This window comes from Pseudophryne corroboree, chromosome 12 (assembly GCF_028390025.1).
Source record: "Pseudophryne corroboree isolate aPseCor3 chromosome 12, aPseCor3.hap2, whole genome shotgun sequence".
NCBI lineage: Eukaryota > Metazoa > Chordata > Amphibia > Anura > Myobatrachidae > Pseudophryne > Pseudophryne corroboree.
The window spans coordinates 83,491,845-83,512,413 of NC_086455.1; the positions used below are offsets into that span (position 1 = coordinate 83,491,845).

The following is a 20,569-nucleotide window of genomic DNA, read 5'->3' on the forward strand; positions in this document are numbered from 1 at the left end:
CCTTGATATCCAGGGACACCAAGAATTCCCTTTCCTCCAGACCTGAGATCACCGCTCTCAGAAACTCCATCTTGAAATTAATCTGAAGACCTGCAAATACGGGTTCAGGGATTTGAGGTTTAAAAATGGGTCTTACCGAACCATCCGGTTTTGGAACAACAGACAGGTTGGGGTAGTAACCTTTGTTCTGTAAGTGAGGTGGAACTGGAACAATGACCAGAGTCTGTACCAGTTTTTGTATTGCTGCCTGTAAAGTTATACTTTCTTCTGCAGAAGCTGGTAAGCCTGATTTGTAGAATCTGTGAGGTGGGAGTTCCTGAAACTCCAGTCTGTAGCCCTGGGTGATAAAATCTGTGACCCAGGGATCTAGGCCTGATGTTGCCCATATGTGACTGAAATATCTTAAGCGGGCTCCCACCTGCCTGTCTTCTAGGCAGTGCGGTCCACCGTCATGCTGAAAGCTTTGAGGAAGCAGAGCCGGAGGTCTGTTCCTGTGAGCCTGAAGGTGCAGGTTTTCTGGGTTTACTTCTATTACCCTTGAAGGTAGTAGAATTACCTTTGGATTTACCGTTGAATTTTGCTGTCCGAAAGGACTGCAGAGTTGGAGCCGTGTAGGTTTTCCTAGCCGGGGGTGCTGCAGAAGGAAGGTATGTAGACTTACCCGCCGTAGCCTTGGATATCCACGTATCCAGTTCATATTCAAACAGGGCTTCACCTGTGAAAGGTAGGCTCTCCACACCCTTTCTGGAATCCGCATCCCACTTACGTAGCCATAAGCCCCTACGTGCTGACACGGCCATGGCCGTGGAGCGTGCGTGGAGTAAGCCTCTCTCTGTTAGGACCTCGACCATAAAATTAGCTGAGTCCTGTATATGTTGTAGGAGTAAAACTATCTCCCCCCTATGCAAGGAATCTAAGTCCTCTATCAGAGTACCTGACCATTTGGAAATGGCCCTAGAGATCCAAGCGCAAGCTATAGTGGGTCTCTGGGCCACCCCCACAGCCGGGTACAGAGATTTGAGAGTGGTCTAAATCTTGCAGTCAGCCGTGTCCTTTAAGGAAGCTGCACCTGGGACCGGTAAGATTATCTTACGGGACAACCTAGACATTGAGGCATCAACAATTGGCGGGACTTCCCACTTTTTCCTATCATCCTGCGGAAAAGGGAAAGATGCTATTAACCGTTTTAGGTATCTGAAACTTTTTGTCAGGATTGACCCAAGTTCCTTCAAATAGAGAATTTAACTCCTTAGATGCAGGCAAAGTAGCAGATGATTTCTTTTTTACCTTAAAATGGGATTCCTCAGTATCTTCTATCACTTTATCAGGAATGTGCAGGACCTCCCTAATAGCTTCTATAAGGGCCTGAATTCCCTGTGACGGAGCTGCATCCCCCCACCCAAGTCCACCCCACCCTCCTCTGTGTCAGTGACATCATCATCGGTGTCAGTATGCAGGATCTGGGCCAGGGTACGCTTTTGTGAACAAATGGCAGGGGTCTGAGACGCTGGTATGGGAACTGAATCCCTATTCATCAGGTCATCCATAGACTGTCTTAAGTATTGCGTCTCTTTCTCAGTTTGGGACAATTTATGAGAAATATTTGAGATCATCCCTTTCAGTGAATCTAACCACACCGGTGCTGACCCACTAACCTGAGAAGGTGTACCATCTTGAGTACACTGTAGTGAGCCCCCCAGGGATGAGAAGCACGTTGCAGTACAGGACACACACTGCTTTGACAAGGCAACAAGAAAAAAAAAAAAAAACACAGCCACACAGTAGTGAAGAGGTTAAAAACACAGTTTACCCACACAGAGCCCTTTAGGGAGACGGGTCGCAAACTAAGTACCCTTAATAGGGGCTCCCTTTCCCCCCCCCACCATCTCCTTTGCTATAACCCCCTGGTACCGCTGAGGTAACCTGGAGTCCTGAAGGAGGAGCTGCACTGTCCCTGTGAGACAATTCAGTGAGATCTGCATAGGGTAAATGGCGCTGGTTGAGCTTCTGGATTCGCTCATGGTGAATCCCCGCCCCCTTAATGGAGCACGTCTTCCCGTTTTTTTTTATATACTGGCTGCGGTGTTTGTGTGCTTACCAGTGGGTTAGAACCCCTGTGCGCCAGTGTGGGTCTCAGTAGTGGCTTCAGCTCGCCCCTCACCGCGGATACACAGCCTTACAGTGCGTTACTGAAGCCTGGTGCAGCAGCCTGTCAGCGCTGCGCTCCTGCCCTTGTGCCGCCATTAGCACCGGCAACCCGCTAACCACTCTTCTTACTTCTGGCTCTGTTAGGGGTGGCGGTGTGCTGCGGGAACTTACGCTCGCCGTGGTGTGACTTGCGAATGGCTCCCTCAGGAGCTATGTCCTGTCAGCGGAGAAACGGGACCATTAACTCTGTAGGAAGTTGGGCCGTTCTCCCCCCTAAGTCCCACGAAACAGGCATGCTGGTGCCACCCAGCACTGCCTGAAAATAATAAATAGAAATTAAATACAGAAAACTTTTCAGGAGCTTCCCTAAGCGTGACCGGGCTCCTTCAGGCACATTTTCTAAACGGAGTCTGGTAGGAGAGGCATAGAGAGAGGAGCCAGCCCACGCTATTAATTTCTTAAAGTGCCCAAGGCTCCTAGTGGACCCGTCTATACCCTATGGTACTAATGTGGACCCCAGTTCCCTCTAGGACGTAAGAGAAATACAAGAATAACCCCTTAAACCATTGTTGATCGTATGTGTGTCAACCTTTCGTTTATGTCGACCTAGACATTGGGGGTCATTCCGAGTTGATCGCTCGCTAGCTACTTTTTACAGCCGTGCAAACGCACAGTCGCCCCCAACTGGGCAGTGTATATTTGCTGTGCAAGGGTGTGATCGCATGTGCAGCCGAGCGGTACAAAAATAGTTTGTGCAGTTTCTGAGTAGCTCAGAACTTACTCAGCCTTTGCGATCACTTCAGCCTTTCCGGTCCCGGAATTGACGTCAGACACCCGCCCTGCAAACACTTGGACACGCCTGCATTTTTCAAAACACTCCCAGAAAACTGTCAGTTGCCACCCACAAACACCCTCTTCCTGTCAATCTCCTTGCGATCGGCTGTGCGATTGGATTCTTTGTTAAATCCATCGCACAGCAACGATTCGCTTTGTACCTGTACGACGCGCCTGTGCACCCATACAAAATTGCATTAAAATCCTGCATTTAAGATATGATTTTAGTGCAAGTGAACTACATGTAAAGTGTAAACTAAAAAACATAGGAGACTGTACACACACACACTTGCATTTCTCCCTTCGTGCTATTACATTGCATTGCTTTTTTTTTTGTAATTCTTGTTCACTTTCAGTAGTACATCTCGTGCATGCCAACACAACTGGAAACACACTGAGATACTATTTGCATTCATTTCCTGCTCCGTTACAGATGCATGTTTAAAAGAAATGCAGACTGAACAGAATGCATGAATGCAGTGTCGTAGATAGACTGGTCAAACACAGTAAGATACGTATTGCAAACACCAAAGTGTACATAGCCTAAGGTTGTCTGGCATACTGAGACATGTAGTTCCACAACAGCAGTCTAACCATGCAGGTGCAGATAATACATTTCTTTATCCATAACAGTAATTGCATGCTCTCTACTAGAATCTGTCACCAATAGTTTTCTGTCTCTTTGCTGTATAGCGAAAATAAAATAAACCGCTCTGCATTAGTGACAACAGAACGCTTCTCGTTCAAGCAATGCTGCGCACTCGGACTAATGCTCTGCAAATATTTATTCAACAAATCCTCGTAAAAAACGGAAATCCACAAACTAATAAAACTTGGCTTTATTTAAAAATAAACAGAAAAATGTACAACTTCTTAGAGAAATCCCAGTGATATAAATGGAATTATTCATTGCTTCCATCAGACGTGACTTGTTGTTTCAGTTGCTGCGCTATAGGAGCAAAAAAAATGTATTGGGACTTAGGTTGTTCTCTCCAAAAAAACACTTCCCCTCAAACACAGCTGTCTTTATTAAAGTGCACAGCAGCCTAGGTATGGTGCAGATGGCAGTCATTTTACCAGATTGGCTTGTGCTAGATGCTGGTCCGGTGCCAGCGTGCCTTCCATCCAGACTGGGGTATGCAAGTTAATGTGGCAGCCAGAACAGCCCGCTGAAAGCATCCTGCAGTGCCCTGTGGCATGCAAGAGAGGAAGTATAGCCTCCGGCTAGATCCTGTGGGGAGGCGGCCCGTACATGGTTTAGATACCTGGAACAAAGGAGAACATTGTTTTAGCAACAAAACCTATAAATACAATGCTAATTCATTTTACTAGGGGTATCCAGATGTGCACGATTCAGATTCGCCACTGTAGCTCGTTACCACTAGTATTCAACAGATACATAAATATGCTGTGAATTTCAGAAGAAGAAAAAAACGTTTAGGGAAGCAACTGATTCATACAACTGATTAAAAGCCTATTAGACTACTGTTATGCTTTCATTCTTACATGTCGGCATAGCAGAGCTTTGGGTTATGTTGAGTCATTAACATTGCTTCACAGAACAAACAGACTTTCAATGTGCATGATTCTTTCTGGGGTAGCAACAAGAAACTTAAAACAGATGCCTTTCTGGCAGGAGCCAGGGGGGAAAAGAAATACAGGACCACCAGTAAAACACCTCGGATGGTTTAATACTGTGTTGATGCCATCATGCTTGGAAAGGGACATCCCAAACAGGAATTTAAATTATGATGTGTTCAGTCTCCTGCGGTTATATTGCTTCACCTGTGTTTCATTTGGCCACCTTAGAGATCCTGAAAGTGAATTTCTGCTGATCTAACCCGTGGCATCCACCATTTAAAGGACACAAATATTTTGTGAAATATTAAACAAGAATATAAAACTTGCTACTCATACTAACCCGGACCTTCCATTACAGCTTTGTTCAAAAGTAAAGTGTAATGGAGTACATCCCACTGCTCTAATGTTTATATCGCACACAAAAAGCTCAAATAGCAAAGCCTGGCATGTCAGTTATTCCTCCTTCAACCTTGCTGTAACCGTTCGTTGATATGGCAACTACAAGCCTCATATGTTACTCACATTCTAAATGCATCCAAGTGATGCAATCTAAGGAAGGCTGAATTGCAACAAATAAATTTCATTGCAGTTACTTTACAAATTCATCTCAATGATCGTACATAGGGGCTAATTCAAACCTGATTGTTGCTATGTGTTTTCGCACAGCAGCGTTCAGGTCTGAACCGCGCATGCCAGACAGCCGACGACTGTCTTGGCCCTGCGATCGCCTCTGCCTGACTGACCGGCGGTCGCTGGGCGGGAGGGGGCGGCCCGCCGTCGTTTAGGGGGCGCGGTCCGGGCAATGCAGGCTTGCCTGGACCGTTGGGTGGGGCAACCCGGCCACCGACCAGTAGTTCCCTGCCAGCGTGCAGGAGCTGCGCTAGCTGGGAGCTACTCTTCTGCCTGACATGCGGGCGGATTAGCCCTGTGCTGGGCGTCTCCCCCATGTTGAAGACTGATCACATCTACAATCAGGTCTGAATTAGGCCCATAGTGTGTAGAATAAATCCCACATCTACATCTGTGTAGGGGATCGTTCAGTGCCCATACACAATGATTACAATAGCCAATTAGACCTCATTGGCTGCAAGTTGGTTCCATCTGAACTGGCAGAATTAACATCAGAGGCTGATCTCAATCCAAGTGCTCAGTATAGAATAATTCTGGCACTTATGTTAGAAGTAACTCATCCTGCTGCCTATCATTAAACTGCACTTCTGGAACAAGCTCCATGGCTGCACAGTGATGATGATCATCAGTGTCCTAACATTTACATACCCTAAAGAAGAAGAAAAACCATAGTTGCCTAATTCTCCTTATAGGTGTCTCACACTAGGAGATGTCTTGAACTCCTGAGAGAGCAGATGATTCTCCCACAAGGACATGTATTTGCTTGTAAAATAGACTAGGGCATTCCATGATAACGTAAATTGTTTCAAGCCACGCCCACCTCAGTGCACACTGAGGGCCTAATTCAGACCTGATAGCAGCAGCAAAATAGTTCTCTAATGGGCAAAACCATGTGCACTGCAGGGAAGGGGGGGAGAGAGAAAGGGGCAGATATAACGTGCACAGAGATTTAACATGTGCAGGGTGAATACTGGCTGCTTTATCATACCTCCCAACTGTCCCGATATTCGGACCCTGTCCTGCTGTCCCACCCGCGGGCAGCAGTGTCCCGCGGGCAGGGGGGCATTGGGAGAGCTTTTGCTCACCCGCTGCTCTGATCACTGATTACGCGCACGGCATGTATTCACTGCTAGGAGGGGAGCGGGGGCTGCCCAGCTGCTCGGTGAGCGCTGGGCACGCCCCCAAAAGGCAGGAAAATGGGCAGTTTGTCGAGGCCACGCCCATTACAAGCAAGGTCACATCCCCTTTTTGGGTCGGAGCGCGGCTTCGCTGCGCGAGAGTCCTGATTTCGCCAAGGAGAAAGTTGGGAGGTATGGCTTTATTTTTACACTGCAATTTAGATTTCACTATGAACACACCCCACCCAAATCTAACTGTCTCTGCACATGGTATATATGCCCCCCTGCAGTGCACATGGTTTTGCCCATTAGAGAACAATCTTGCTGCTACGATCAGGTCTGAATTAGGCCCTAAGTGGGCAGTGGCGTGATGAGACCGGTATACCCCTTTCAGACCAAAGTCCCGGGTCACTGAACATTGGTTTCAAGCAGAATCACAGTAGCTTGATACCTGTTCACACCACAGGCTCGACCCAGGATACTGCCAGGGCTTACCTTTGCCAGCATTTGGAGATTATGCCATCTCCAAGCGCCATGAATGCGGCTCTCCCTATGCTGTGAATGGGACCCACTCACACTGCCCTGTAACCTGTGTAGATTACTCTGGTTGGATCCTGAGGTCACTAAACCCGGGTTAACCCTTTCATACCAATCTGCGGCCTAGGTTAACCCAGCAATAACCCGGGTTTTTGCGCTAGTGTGAAAGGGGTATTAGTGTCATTCTACTTTCACATCAAACATTGCAAAGTGGACAAGTGGCGTGCTATCCATAGCATCCAATCTGATCCTACAGTAGCTATATATATATTTTTTATTTACAGTTTCTTATATAGCGCAGCATATTCCGTTGTGCTTTACAATTGGAAACAGTGAGAAGACAAACTGGTTAATAACAGCCAAAGGTAGGAGGGCCCTGCTCGCAAGCTTACACTCTATAGGGAAACAGGAAAAATCACTGTATAGAATTTAGAAGACAAATGGCAGCTAGAATCTGATTGTTTGCTATAGGTATCACCAGTGTCAGACTGGGGCATGTAGGCCCCCCGAGGAAATGCAGTGGTAGGGGCCCATGTTAGGGGTGTGGCCAGTCTGCAGAGGGGGTGTGGTCTGCCACCTCACTGGTTTGATTAACCATTAGAGAGTGCAACTTTTGGGCCCCTTCATAAATATATACAGTAAATTCACCTGCTGCATGCATGATAATAATGTATAAGATTAATAACAGCAATACACTGTAGAAAATACACCATTGTCCAGTATAAGGTAACATGTATAATTCAAGTGCACAGTCTGGAACCTGATCCTTAGAGCAGGAGGTGGGGCCCCAGGCAGTGGGGCCCACCGGTGGTTTCCCCTGTACCCCTGTGGGCCAGGCCAAGCCTGGGTATCACCTTTGCTTGCCCTCTTTAGAAGAGTTTACTATGACTCCCTCATTATCCTTTACGAATAGATATTGTCATTTTATATTGCTGCCAGAACAAAGTACATGGGAAATGTTACCAAATACAGTGCTGAGGTACTGGAGAAAATGTGATGTCTTCCTTTCCCAAACACGACCTACACAGTGTTTAACATGGCAGCCAGACATTTCCTACTGCAGCATAGGTTAAAACGTTACTGACAAAGATTGCAAACCATTAAACATCACAGAACCAGCAGTAATTCCTTATGAATACCTGCCAACGGCCTCTTACCAGGGCCCCAGACCAACGAGAAAAGAATTTCCTCTGTGAAAAAGACGAAAACCATTTTAAAACATTTTTTTTTTTACTAGAGCAGACCGCATAAAATAATGTCTTTTATTGCTCTAAACCTCAACTTAATAGTGATTGTTTCTGTAAATTCTATACTGGTATAAACTACTTTTTGCAACCACATATGTTGTGTTATGTTGTAGGTGGCGCCTTACTGACATTTTTCATTTCTAATGCCCAATATGCTCTTAGGGTGTGACTAGGTAAAAGCAAATTCTTAATATCCAGGATTTAAAGATATCGTCCTTTGTGAAAATATTATCTACATAAGCAATGGCCTACGTGGGATTTTCGAAGTGGCAGTATGGTAAATGTACCGGACACAGGAGGGAAAGGGTTAAATATACTTTAGCCCTAATTTGAGATGAATTTTAACACTAATAAAACACAAAACTACAAATACAAAATGATAGCACTTTAAAGGGCAGATTCAGTTGTTGATCTTCCCAGCCACCACTAGATGGCGCCCAACAGAGCAATTCAATTGTTGCTCCATTAGGGCACGCATGCAAGTGTGGAGATTAATTGCAGCTTAGAAATGTGTGTAAACTCCTTGGTTTTGGCGCTCAAACTCCCTAACCTGTACTTTAGACGAGTTTAGCCGCTAAGCGTGGCTAAACCCAGTACTAATTGGTGCACATATGGGGTATGTATGCCAATGGGGACGACGACAATTGAATAGCCCCGGTGGGCGCCTAATACATTTTACTAAATATGGTAAGCATATAAAATATGACTGTGTCTTACCTGTCAAATGTGTAATGGCTCACTTGGACTACTGTATAAGTGTAAAAGAAATAACTGGCAAGAGAGTACAGTAAAGTTGTAACCTGGGAATTCCATCAAAAGCTTTAACTATAACATCCTATGGTGGGAATTCAATTTAATCCACGAATGTTAATTCAATTGCTCCAGATAGCTAGCACCATCATGCATTTTGTTTTACCTGCCCAAGGCAGGAGACACAAAATCCCCAATAACTGCCATTTTTTGCGGCCGCAGTTGCGATAAACTCATGGATCCGGGATAAGAGCCCTGTGTTTTCGCACAAAAACCGCTGCAAAAATGGGGTAACTGAATTACCAGGAAAAAAATTGCAGTAAATTGGGTAACTTAGTTCCCCCCTATAGCTCCAATACATTCTGCAGCGATATCAGACCCTTCAGCATGACCCTTTCCCACCAGCCCCTGGACTTCCCAGTTTATTTACAACTTTCTTACTCTACCCTCTCACTCGGCCACGTCGTCTCCTCACCGGCTGTAAACTACATCATGCCTTGTTCCATCTGTCGTTGCAGAAGGAGGATTGGCAAGGGGCAAATGAGTTCCTCGGCTCCCACTGTGCATGAAGGAGATGGGATAGCCAACATCTATTATTATATAGATTGCAGTCACATGTGTTGCACGAAGTAACTAATAAGAACATTGTTTTAACACAGGGATCTGCATTCATAAATGACCTGGGAAGTCTAGGAGCCGATGGAGGGGGCATGTTGGAGGTTCTGCGATATACAATCAGGAGAAGTTATTCAGGTACATTCATTCCTGCTTCAGCAGAGTTTACAATCTAAATTTCCCTAACAATCCCATGTTCACAGACATTAGGGGGTAGACTTAGAATAGAAAAGTGATGTTTGCCCATAGCAACCAGATTCTGGGCTAGATGCATCATCGCTTGAAGAGTGATAACAAGATGAGAGAAAAAGTACCAGCCAATCAGCTCCTAACTGTAATTTTCAAACACAGCCTGTAACATGTGGCAGTTAGGAGCTGATTGGCTGGTACTAGGGTGGCAAATCCTGGGATCGGTGGGATCCCGGGATTTAGCCCAAAAATCAGCCTGGATTCAATCCCAGGATTGGAAGCTCTTTTGTTTTTGTTTTTTTTAATGCCGGGCAGCATTGAGCTTCCTTAGGAGGCTCAGACGCTGCCTGACTCCCTCCTCCAGGCTCCTCCTGCGCAGTGTGACGTGAAGTCAGAGGTCACGCTGCGCAGCCAGCTGTCCGCCACCCGAACCTGACCGAACTGGAGGAAGTTATCAACCTGCCTCCCAGGTACCATGTTGGTGAGTTATGTGTGCAGGGCAAGGCCACAGGAAACGAACCAATTGCGAGAATCCCTGGATTGACCATTTTTCAATCCCAAAACCTGGAATTGCGAAAATGGTGCGGGATTGGCCACCCTAGCTGGTACTTTTTCTCTCTCCAATTTATCACTCTCAAAGCGATGATGCATCTAGCCTCCAATCATTTTCTAGGATGCCACAGAAAAATTATAGCTAGACTCTAGTTGCTATGGGCAACACCACTTTTAAATTTATAGAAATTATCCCTAGGGCAACCTTATGTACTTCAAAGGCCAAATGGGGATTCTGTGTAATTCAAAAGGGCATCGCATTACCCTTAGTCAGAGAAAGAGACTATCTGTAATATCACGTCAGTATTGGATATTCCTGCTTTCATGGGAAATGACCCAATAACTCAAATAAAATATCCTATTAATATAAACTGTACTTTTACGCTATGAGCAAGGCACAAATAAAATGACTAGCGCACCAATTTGCATAATCTGATTACTCAGGAACTGATACATAATCACATCAACATAAACATCTAGGTGCACATATTGAATGCATGTCTGTGTTTATGTGTATTATTTTAATGGATGATGGGAACCATGTGCTTCATCAGGAAGCTTCCTTCCTTGTTACTCCTGCAATCATACTGGGATAAATTAGGATCAGATTAGGATCATATGCACCATTAAATAGTCTATACAATGGTCCTACTGCTGGTTACATTCCATTCCTCCCATCATATTGAAAAAATATGGATTTACAGAAAAACAGATTTCCCTTGAGTTCTAAATTCAGCAAAGGAACATCGCCCGTGGAGAGAGCTGGCATGACGGTAAATTGAGAGGAGGGTAAAGGTCCTGGACTAATACCTTACAGAACCCAAGTCATTTTAACAAGTAGATAATTAGTTTTAAGATGGAGGAGGTATGTTACATTCCACACCCATCCTGTGGAACGTTATATGCCAAGCTGGTATATATTATTACACTGCTGTACAACAGCGTTAAGGCTGTCATAGTTTATGAATGTCAACAGGTTCAGCCTTTATGAGCAATCCCTAGAACGCTTTACAAACCTTCACATAATTTGCCAATTAAACTAGATAGACATGATAGTGTAAATTATGTAGTAAGACGCCAAAAATAAGGCCCGGTTGCAGGCTGATGAAGGAATGTTTTAAACTGCTATACATATTAGGAATAAAGTAGTAAATGACAACATGGTTGGCGTAGTGGTTAGACTGCCCATCACAGCCAAGGATAGGAGTTCAATTCCTGGCTAAGGCACTATCTGTGACGAGTTTGTATGTTCTCCCCATGTTTGCTCTGTGTTTTCTCCCACACTGGGACAGGGACTGATGTGAATGAATAAATAGTGCCTTTAAAAGTGCTGCTGAATGTCTGTGCACTAAATAACTGGGCAGCACGGATGGTGTAATGGTTAGCATTACTACCTCAGAGCACTGAGGTCATGGGTTTGATTCCCACCATGGCCCTAACTGTGTGGAGTTTGTATATTCTCCCCATGGTTGTGTGGGTTTCCTCCGGGTACTCTGGGTTCCTCCCACAATCCAAAAATATACTGGTAGGTTAATTGGATCCCAATAAAAATTAACCCTGGCGTAAATGTGTGTGCGTGTACATGTGGTAGGGAATATAGATTGTAAGCTCCACTGGGGCAGGGACTGATGTGGATGGCCAAATATTCTCTGTACAGCGCTGTGGAATATGTGTGCGCTATATAAATAACTGATAATAACAATAAATAATCATAATACTGCCTTTATTTGTATGTAGATAAAATGCTGAAAAATGGCTTTTGTCTTAGTGATTAATTAATCAATCAGTATTTTGTCAGGCACTAATCCTGTAAACAGCATTTTCCTGAATCTGATGTATACTAATATCAGACGCTGTATCTTCCCGATAGGCAGCAACTGCTCCAAATCAATGAATCACCATGGGCTTGTGGTATTTCGCATTTAACCGTACAAATCTCTGGATCGTGCCCTGCAGTTCAGCTGCTCATTTGGAAAGGTTGAATTCATTTATCTGACCAAAGGTTTGCACTCACCGCCCGAGGGTAGTGGTTAACCGGATTTTGGTGTCTGAAGCATGTTCAAAAGAAGTTTCTCCAAAATGAGACAACAGAAAAGTATAAACGATTTGGGTTTTCAACAAATGCTGACGTTGTGTAAACATGTCTTTCCTTCCTGCAGAACGCAACAGCCCTGGAGCTGACCAGATCCTGCAGCCCACTCATCTGAAATGCTGCAGAAAAGTTAAGTATAAACTTCTGGGAACATGGTGCAAAACGCTGAAGTAGAAAATAAATGCATTTAGAAGACAGCGAACAAATCAATATCAGTATGTTTATTACTAGAACAATTTCCAAAAGCAACTTCTAGATCCAGACAGGAGACAGCACTGTACATATACAGTACATTCTATGATGTTTTTAAAATTCATCAAAGTTTGCAATTAACAAGCTGACAGCCAAGAATGAACGAATGATCAATGCTAAACAAAGCTGCCAACACCAGTAATCTCCAGCACCTTACAATGTGAACCTTGATAATGCAGACACATTGCTGTATAACTGACTTAATCCATCTCCTGTTTTATATGCAGTCCCTACCCAGTGCCAGGAACGGGTGTGGTACCGCCAGGGGTGTGGTTCATAGGGTCAACCACACTTAGGTCGACCACTATTGGTCGACAGTAAGTCGACACCCACAATAGGTCGACACAATCATTAGGACAACATTACAAAAGGTTGACATGAGGTTTGTTTTTTTAAATGTAGTGTTTTCTTCGTAGAGTGACCAGGAACCCCAATTAGTGCACCGTGTCCCCTCGCATGGCTCACTTCGCTCGCCATGCTTCGAGCAAGGTTACCGTACCCAATTGTAGTCCACATGAATTTTAAAGTATGAAAAAGTTTTTTTAAAAATGAAAAAAATTTGATAAACTCATGTCAACCCTTTGTCATGTTGACCTAGAACATGTCGACCTAATGACCATGTTGACATAATGCATGTCGGCCAATAGTGGTCGACCTAATGGCTCTCAAACTAAGTGTGGTCGACCTAGAGAACGGAAACCGCTAGGAACAGTCCAAGCACATGCAACAGTACAGGCATGTTTAGCATGTGCACAAGTAGCTGAAAAACGGAACTCCTACGAGTATGGAACCATAGTGTTTGAGAAAAAGGATAGAAAAACATCTGAAAAGCAATTGAAGAGTGTTTTATATATATATATATATATATATATATATATAATGTATATACAGTATATATATATATATATACACACACACACAGTATATATATATATATATATATATATACACACACACACAGTATATATATATAGATAGATAGATAGATAGATAGATAGATAGATAGATAGATAGATAGATAGATAGATAGATAGATATACACACACACACTGCTCAAAAAAATAAAGGGAACACTTAAACAACACAATGTAACTCCAAGTCAATCACACTTCTGTGAAATCAAACTGTCCACTTAGGAAGCAACACTGATTGACAATCAATTTCACATGCTGTTGTGCAAATGGAATAGACAACAGGTGGAAATTATAGGCAATTAGCAAGACACCCCCAATAAAGGAGTTGTTCTGCAGGTGGTGACCACAGACCACTTCTCAGCTCCTATGCTTTCTGGCTGATGTTTTGGTCACTTTTGAAAGCTGGCGGTGCTTTCACTCTAGTGGTAGCATGGGACGGAGTCTACAACCCACACAAGTGGCTCAGGTAATACAGCTCATCCAGGATGGCACATCAATGGGAGCTGTGGCAGGAAGGTGTGCTGTGTTTGTCAGCGTAGTGTCCAGAGCATGGAGGCGCTACCAGGAGACAGGCCAGTACATCAGGCGTGGAGGAGGCCGTAGGAGGGCAACAAACCAGCAGCTGGACCGCTACCTCCGCCTTTGTGCAAGGAGGAACAGGAGGAGCACTGCCAGAGCCCTGCAAAATTACCTCCAGCAAGCCACAAATGTACATGTGTCTACTCAAACGATCAGAAACAGACTCCATGAGGGTGGTATGAGGGCCCGACGTCCACAGGTGGGGGTTGTGCTTACAGACCAACACCGTGCAGGACGTTTGGCATTTGCCAGAGAACACCAAGATTGGCAAATTCGCCACTGGCGCCCTGTGCTCTTCACAGATGAAAGCAGGTTCTCACTGAGCGCATGTGACAGACGTGACAGAGTCTGGAGACGCCAAGGAGAACGTTCTGCTGCCTGCAACATCCTCCAGCATGACCGGTTTGGCAGTGGGTCAGTAATGGTGTGGGGTGGCATTTCTTTGGGAGGCCGCACAGCCCTCCATGTGCTCGCCAGAGGTAGCCTGACTACCATTAGGTACCGAGATGAGATCCTCAGACCCCTTGTGAGACCATATGCTGGTGCGGTTGGCCCTGGGTTCCTCCTAATGCAAGACAATGCTAGACCTCATGTGGCTGGAGTGTGTCAGCAGTTCCTGCAAGATGAAGGCATTGATGCTATGGACTGGCCCGCCCGTTCCCCAGACCTGAATCCAATTGAGCACATCTGGGACATCATGTCTCGCTCCATCCACCACAGACTGTCCAGGAGTTGGTGGATGCTTTAGTCCAGGTCTGGGAGGAGATCCCTCAGGAGACCATCCGCCACCTCATCAGGAGCATGCCCAGGCGTTGTAGGGAGGTCATACAGGCACGTGGAGGCAACACACACTACTGAGCCTCATTTTGACCTTGTTTTAAGGACATTACATCAAAGTTGGATGAGCCTGTAGTGTGTTTTTCCACTTTAATTTTGAGTCTGACTCCAAATCCAGACCTCGATGGGTTAATAAATATGATTTCCATTGATAATTTTTGTGCGATTTTGTCGTCAGCACATTCAACTATGTAAAGAACAAAGTATTTAATAAGAATATTTCATTCATTCAGATCTAGGATGTGTTACTTTAGTGCTCCCTTTATTTTTTTGAGCAGTGTGTGTGTGTGTATTATATATATATATATATATATATATATATATATATATATATATATAGACGTTATGGTAAGAACTTACCGTTGATAACGTAATTTCTCTTATGTCCACAGGTATCCACAGGATAACATTGGGATATGCCGGAGCGACAGCGGAAATGGCACCAAACGGTCACGAGCTTTCAGTCCTCCCAGGATGCATCGGGGCTTCACCATATAATCCCGCCCACTGACTCAGTCAAATCAGTTCTTTCCACAGCGATTAGGCAGGAGCATCAGGTAGAAACCTATTTAGGCGATAAGAACACACATGCACACCCTTCCATACAAGAGGGAAGAGGTTTAGTGATTGTCAAGATCCTCAAATCAGGTGCATTAGGGTGGGACCCCTGTGGATACCTGTGGACATAAGAGAAATTACGTTATCAACGGTAAGTTCTTACCATAACATCTATTTCTCTGGCTGGGTCCACAAGTTATCCACAGGATAACATTGGGATTCCCAAAGCCAGTTTTAGTGGTGGGGACGCTCCTGATTACACAGGAGGACCTTTCGCCCGAAGTCTGCGTCATGAGAGGCAAAAGTATCCAAGGCATAATGTCTGATAAATGTGTTTATGGAAGACCATGTGGCTGCCTTACAAATCTGTTCTGCTGAAGCACCATGTTGTGCTGCCCATGAAGGACCTACCTTACGTGTAGAGTGAGCAGAGACATTAGCCGGAGTAGGGAGATCTGCATGAGAATAAGCTTCTGATATTACCATTCGGAGCCATCAGGCCATCCTCTTCTATGAAATCCGTAGAGGATGAAGAGAGAATCTGTTTTTCTGATGGCACTTGTATGATCTATGTAGATTCTTAATGCTCGGACTACGTCCAGCGACACTTCTCCCGCAGAAAGTCCTGTTACCTGAAAAGCTGGGACTACAATCTCTTCATTAAGGTGAAACTTTGACACCACCTTCGGAAGATAACCAGATCTAGTTCTGAGAACTGCTCTGTCTGGAAAAAAAACTTAGGAAAGGAGACTTACACGATAACGCTCCTAAATCTGACACTCTTCTGGCTGACGCCATTGCCAGTAGAGAAAGTACTTTAGCCGTTAACCATTTAAGATCTGCTCTCCTAAGTGGTTCAAACGGAGGTCCCTGGAGGAATTTAAGAACTAGATTCAAATCCCAGGGAGCTGCAGGAGGAACAAATGGAGGTTGAATATGTACAACTCCCTGAAAGAAAGTACATACATCCTGTAAATCAGCAATCTTTCGCTGAAACCATACAGTTAACGCTGATACTTGAACTCTCAAGGAAGCTACTTTCAAACCTTTATCCAATCTTGCTTGAAGGAAATCCAAAATCCTGTATTCTATGATACACGCAAGCTGAAGAAGGCTTTCTTGCTCTAAGCATAGTTTGGATTACTTGTTTTGAAAATCCTCTAGCTTCTAAGATAGAGGTTTCAACAGCCACGCCATCATAGACAGACGATCCAGATGACTGTGCCAACAAGGACCCTGCATTAGCAGATCTGGACGTTGAGGGAGCAATATTGGTGCTTCCACGGACATTCTCAGTAGATCTGTGTACCAATGCCTTCTTGACCAAGCTGGAGCTATTAGAATTATTGCTCCCTTTGCTTGCTTTATTTTTCTCACTACTCTGGGTAACAGATATTGGAGGGAACAGATACGCCAGATGAAATTTCCATTCTACAGACAGTGCGTCTACAAGGACCGCTCCGGGATCCTTTGTTCTCGACCCGTACTTTGGAACGTTGTTGTTTAGACGAGACGCCATGAGGTCTATCTCTGGTAGACCCCAACTGTTCACTATTGTCTGAAACACTTCTGGGTGTAATGCCCATTCGGTTTCCTGAATGGTGTGTCGACTGAGAAAATCCGCTTCCCAGTTCAGTACACCTGGGACAAACACTGCTGACAATGCTGGGAGATGGAGTTCTGCCCATCTTAGAATGGGAGTTACTTCCTCCATCAATCTTTTGCTGTGAGTTCCTCCTTGATGATTGAGGTACGCTACTGCTGTCGCATTGTCTGAGCGAATCTGGACCGGTATTCCTTGCAGACTGTCCTTTGCCTGAACTAGAGCCATATAAATGGCCCTTATTTCCAACAGATTTATTGGCAGGCGACTTTCCCTTACGGTCCATCTTCCCTGGAACCAAAGGCTTCCGAGTACCGCACCCCAGCCTTGCAGACTGGCATCTTTCGTCAGGACTTGACATTATTTTATCCAAAAGGGTCTCCCCTTGTTTAAATGGTCCCTCTGTAGCCACCACGCTAGAGACCGTTTTACGTTTACTGGAAACTTTATCATCTGCTTTTTTATCGTCTGATGATTTCCGTTCCATTTGGTCAGAATAAAGTGCTGTAATGGTATGGAGTGGAATTGCGCATATTCCACCATGTCGAAGGTTGATACCATGAGACCCAACAGTCGCATTGCTGCATGGACTGTGTCGAAGTCGAAAAATATTGCAGTACACACATCACGTACAAACTACACACAGATGGCCTCCGTGCGTGTACTTGTTCTGCCATGCGTGCGCATATTTGCAATTTGCGTATGGTCGCTCCTGCGGTCCTGCGCATTAGCGCGTGGTATGAGTATTTACGGTAGGGTTTGTGAACGCATTGGAAAAGCTATCAAAACACATTACATATTTAATCCAAATAGTGCACAATGTACACATAGTCTCCCTGCATCACATCAGCAAGTTACAACAGTTTAAATGGTATCAGAACAAAGGGATTCACCTTTACAGGATAGGAGGGGACAGAACAAGGTTATAAGGTGGTGTTTGGTATCCAGCTGTAGGGTATTTTAAGGGTAATATTCCGGTGTTGGTTTGCAGAAGATCGCACGTTCCTGCGAATAGTTATGTGCAGGAGCAGAATATAGATATAAACTGTATTTACTGTACATTAGGTATGCGGCGGGAACCCAGGAGACCACCCACAAGTGCATCTTGAACAGACATCGCCCACCTATTCAAACCAACCTATGACCTCTCCTGTACTGTAAATGACAATCCCTGTGTCCAACGGACAAAGAGATTACAGTATCCATTGTGTTAAGTTTTGGAAGATTATATAAAAGGAGCCAGCTGCAGGCCTGGTCTCTCTCTCTCTCAAGACTCACAAAGTTATCTATCTAGATGCCCGAGGACCAGACTGGGTAGCGCGGCGAAATTCAAACAAGTATGTACCATTGACTGTAGCCATTATTCTATTGTATTGTATTGCTCTGTGATTGTAACCCCCATTCAGTAATAATATGCTGTGGTGTCGGAACCCAGCAGTTTAAATACAAATCTGGTGTCGTGTTTTCCTTTCCCTGCTAAGGTTTAAAGTGTATTACTATCGCATGCATATCTGTTAAGGGTTCACTGTGTAACTTTGGGTGTGTACTTTGTACAGCCAGCGCTGCGTTTGTATGCAAAGTCCGTACACGGTACGGAACTCTGTACGCTAATGGTGTAATAAGTACATAGATTGTGGATTAAGTATAGCGGCCGCAGCGGCTTCATTTAAAGTGTATGAAATGTCCTTTTAAAGTGTTGCTTTTAGTCCTGTATGTAAATCAGCGTTTACAATTGACATTGTCTGGGTGTGCAACGCTTCCTGAGTCATGACCTGCACCTTGACCATCTTTTTCTCTGGCAAGAAAACTCTCTGTAGGTCTGAATCCAATATGGCCCCCAAATGAACCATCCGCTGTGACGGATTCAGAGACGACTTTTCCCAATTTATGAGCCACCCGTGTCTCTGTAAACAAACTATTGTCTGTTGAAGATGGCTCAAAAGTAACTCCTGCGAATGTGCTAGGATTAACAGGTCGTCGAGGTATGGAAATATTCTTATCCCCTGCTTGCGGAGGTAAGATGCCATAACCACCATAATCTCGGTAAACACCCTGGGTGCTGTTGCTAGCCCAAAGGGCAAGGCTTGGAACTGAAAATGTTCCTGAAGGATGGCAAACCTGAAGTAGCACTGATGAGACCGTGCTATAGGCACATGTAGGTAAGCATCCTGTACATCCAGAGATACCGTGTAATCTCCCAGTTCCATAGCCAACATTATGGAGCGTAATGTCTCCATGTGGAACCTTGGAATCCAAATGTATTTGTTTAACATTTTCAGATTGAGAATTGGTCGAAATGACCCATTTGGCTTCTGGATCAGAAATAGATTGGAGTAAAACCCATGTTCCCTTTGCTGAAAAGCAAAACAGTTCGCACACAACCCCTCATAAGTGACCAACCGGCCTAAACCAATTAACCCTGTTTTACAAGATAAACATGTTAGGGATGTAGGAGTGCCTGCTAAATTCTCCTCGTCAATTTTGCCGCTCACAGACATGGTAATAATAAGATTTTATACCTACCGGTAAATCTTTTTCTCCTAGTCCGTAGAGGATGCTGGGGACTCCGTAAGGACCATGGGGTATAGACGGGCTCCGCAGGAGACATGGGCACTATAAAGAACTTTTAGTATGGGTGTGCACTGGCTCCTCCCTCTATGACCCTCCCCCAGACCTCAGTTAGAGAAACTGTGCCCAGAGGAGATGGACAACATGAGGAAAGGATTTTGTTAATCTAAGGGCAAGATTCATACCAGCCCACACCAATCATACCATATAACCTGGAAAATACGCAACCAGTTAACAGTATGAACAAAAACAGTATCAGTCAAAGACCGATTCCAACTGTAACATAACCCTTATGTAAGCAACAACTATATACAAGTCTTGCAGATTTAGTCCGCACTGGGACGGGCGCCCAGCATCCTCTACGGACTAGGAGAAAGATTTACCGGTAGGTTTAAAATCTTATTTTCTCTTACGTCCTAGAGGATGCTGGGGACTCCGTAAGGACCATGGGGTTTATACCAAAGCTCCAAACCGGGCGGGAGAGTGCGGATAACTCTGCAGCACCAACTGAGCAAACGCAAGGTCCTCATCAGCCAGGTTATCAAACTTGTAGAATTTTACAAAAGTGTTTGAACCCGACCAAGTAGCTGCTCGGCAAAGCTGAAATGCCGAGACGCCTCGGGCAGCCGCCCAAGAAGAGCCCACCTTCCTAGTGGAATGGGCCTTTACCGAATTTGGTAACGGAAATCCAGCCGTTGAATGAGCCTGCTGAATCGTGTTACAGATCCAGCGACTAATAGTCTGCTTAGAAGCAGGAGCGCCAGCTTTGTTGGCTGCATACAGGACAAACAGAGCCTCTGTTTTCCAAACCCTAGCCGTCCTGGCTACATACATTTTTAAGGCCCTGATTACATCCAGGGATTTGGAGTCCTCCAAGTTCCCCGTAGCCACAGGCACCACAATAGGTTGGGTCATATGAAATGAAGAAACCACCTTAGGCAAAAATTGAGGACGAGTCCTCAACT

General features: G+C 44.8%; 1 protein-coding gene across 1 annotated transcript in view; it reads right to left on the reverse strand.

Moving 5' to 3' along the window:
- Positions 1-3,803: 3,803 nt before the first annotated feature.
- MNAT1 (MNAT1 component of CDK activating kinase) overlaps positions 3,804-20,569 on the reverse strand; it is a 432,825-nt gene continuing 416,059 nt past the window's right edge. The window contains exon 8 of the mRNA XM_063947711.1: positions 3,804-4,247. Within this exon, the coding sequence (XP_063803781.1) occupies positions 4,127-4,247 (121 nt within the window). The 3' untranslated portion in view covers positions 3,804-4,126. The remainder of the gene's footprint in view (positions 4,248-20,569) is intronic.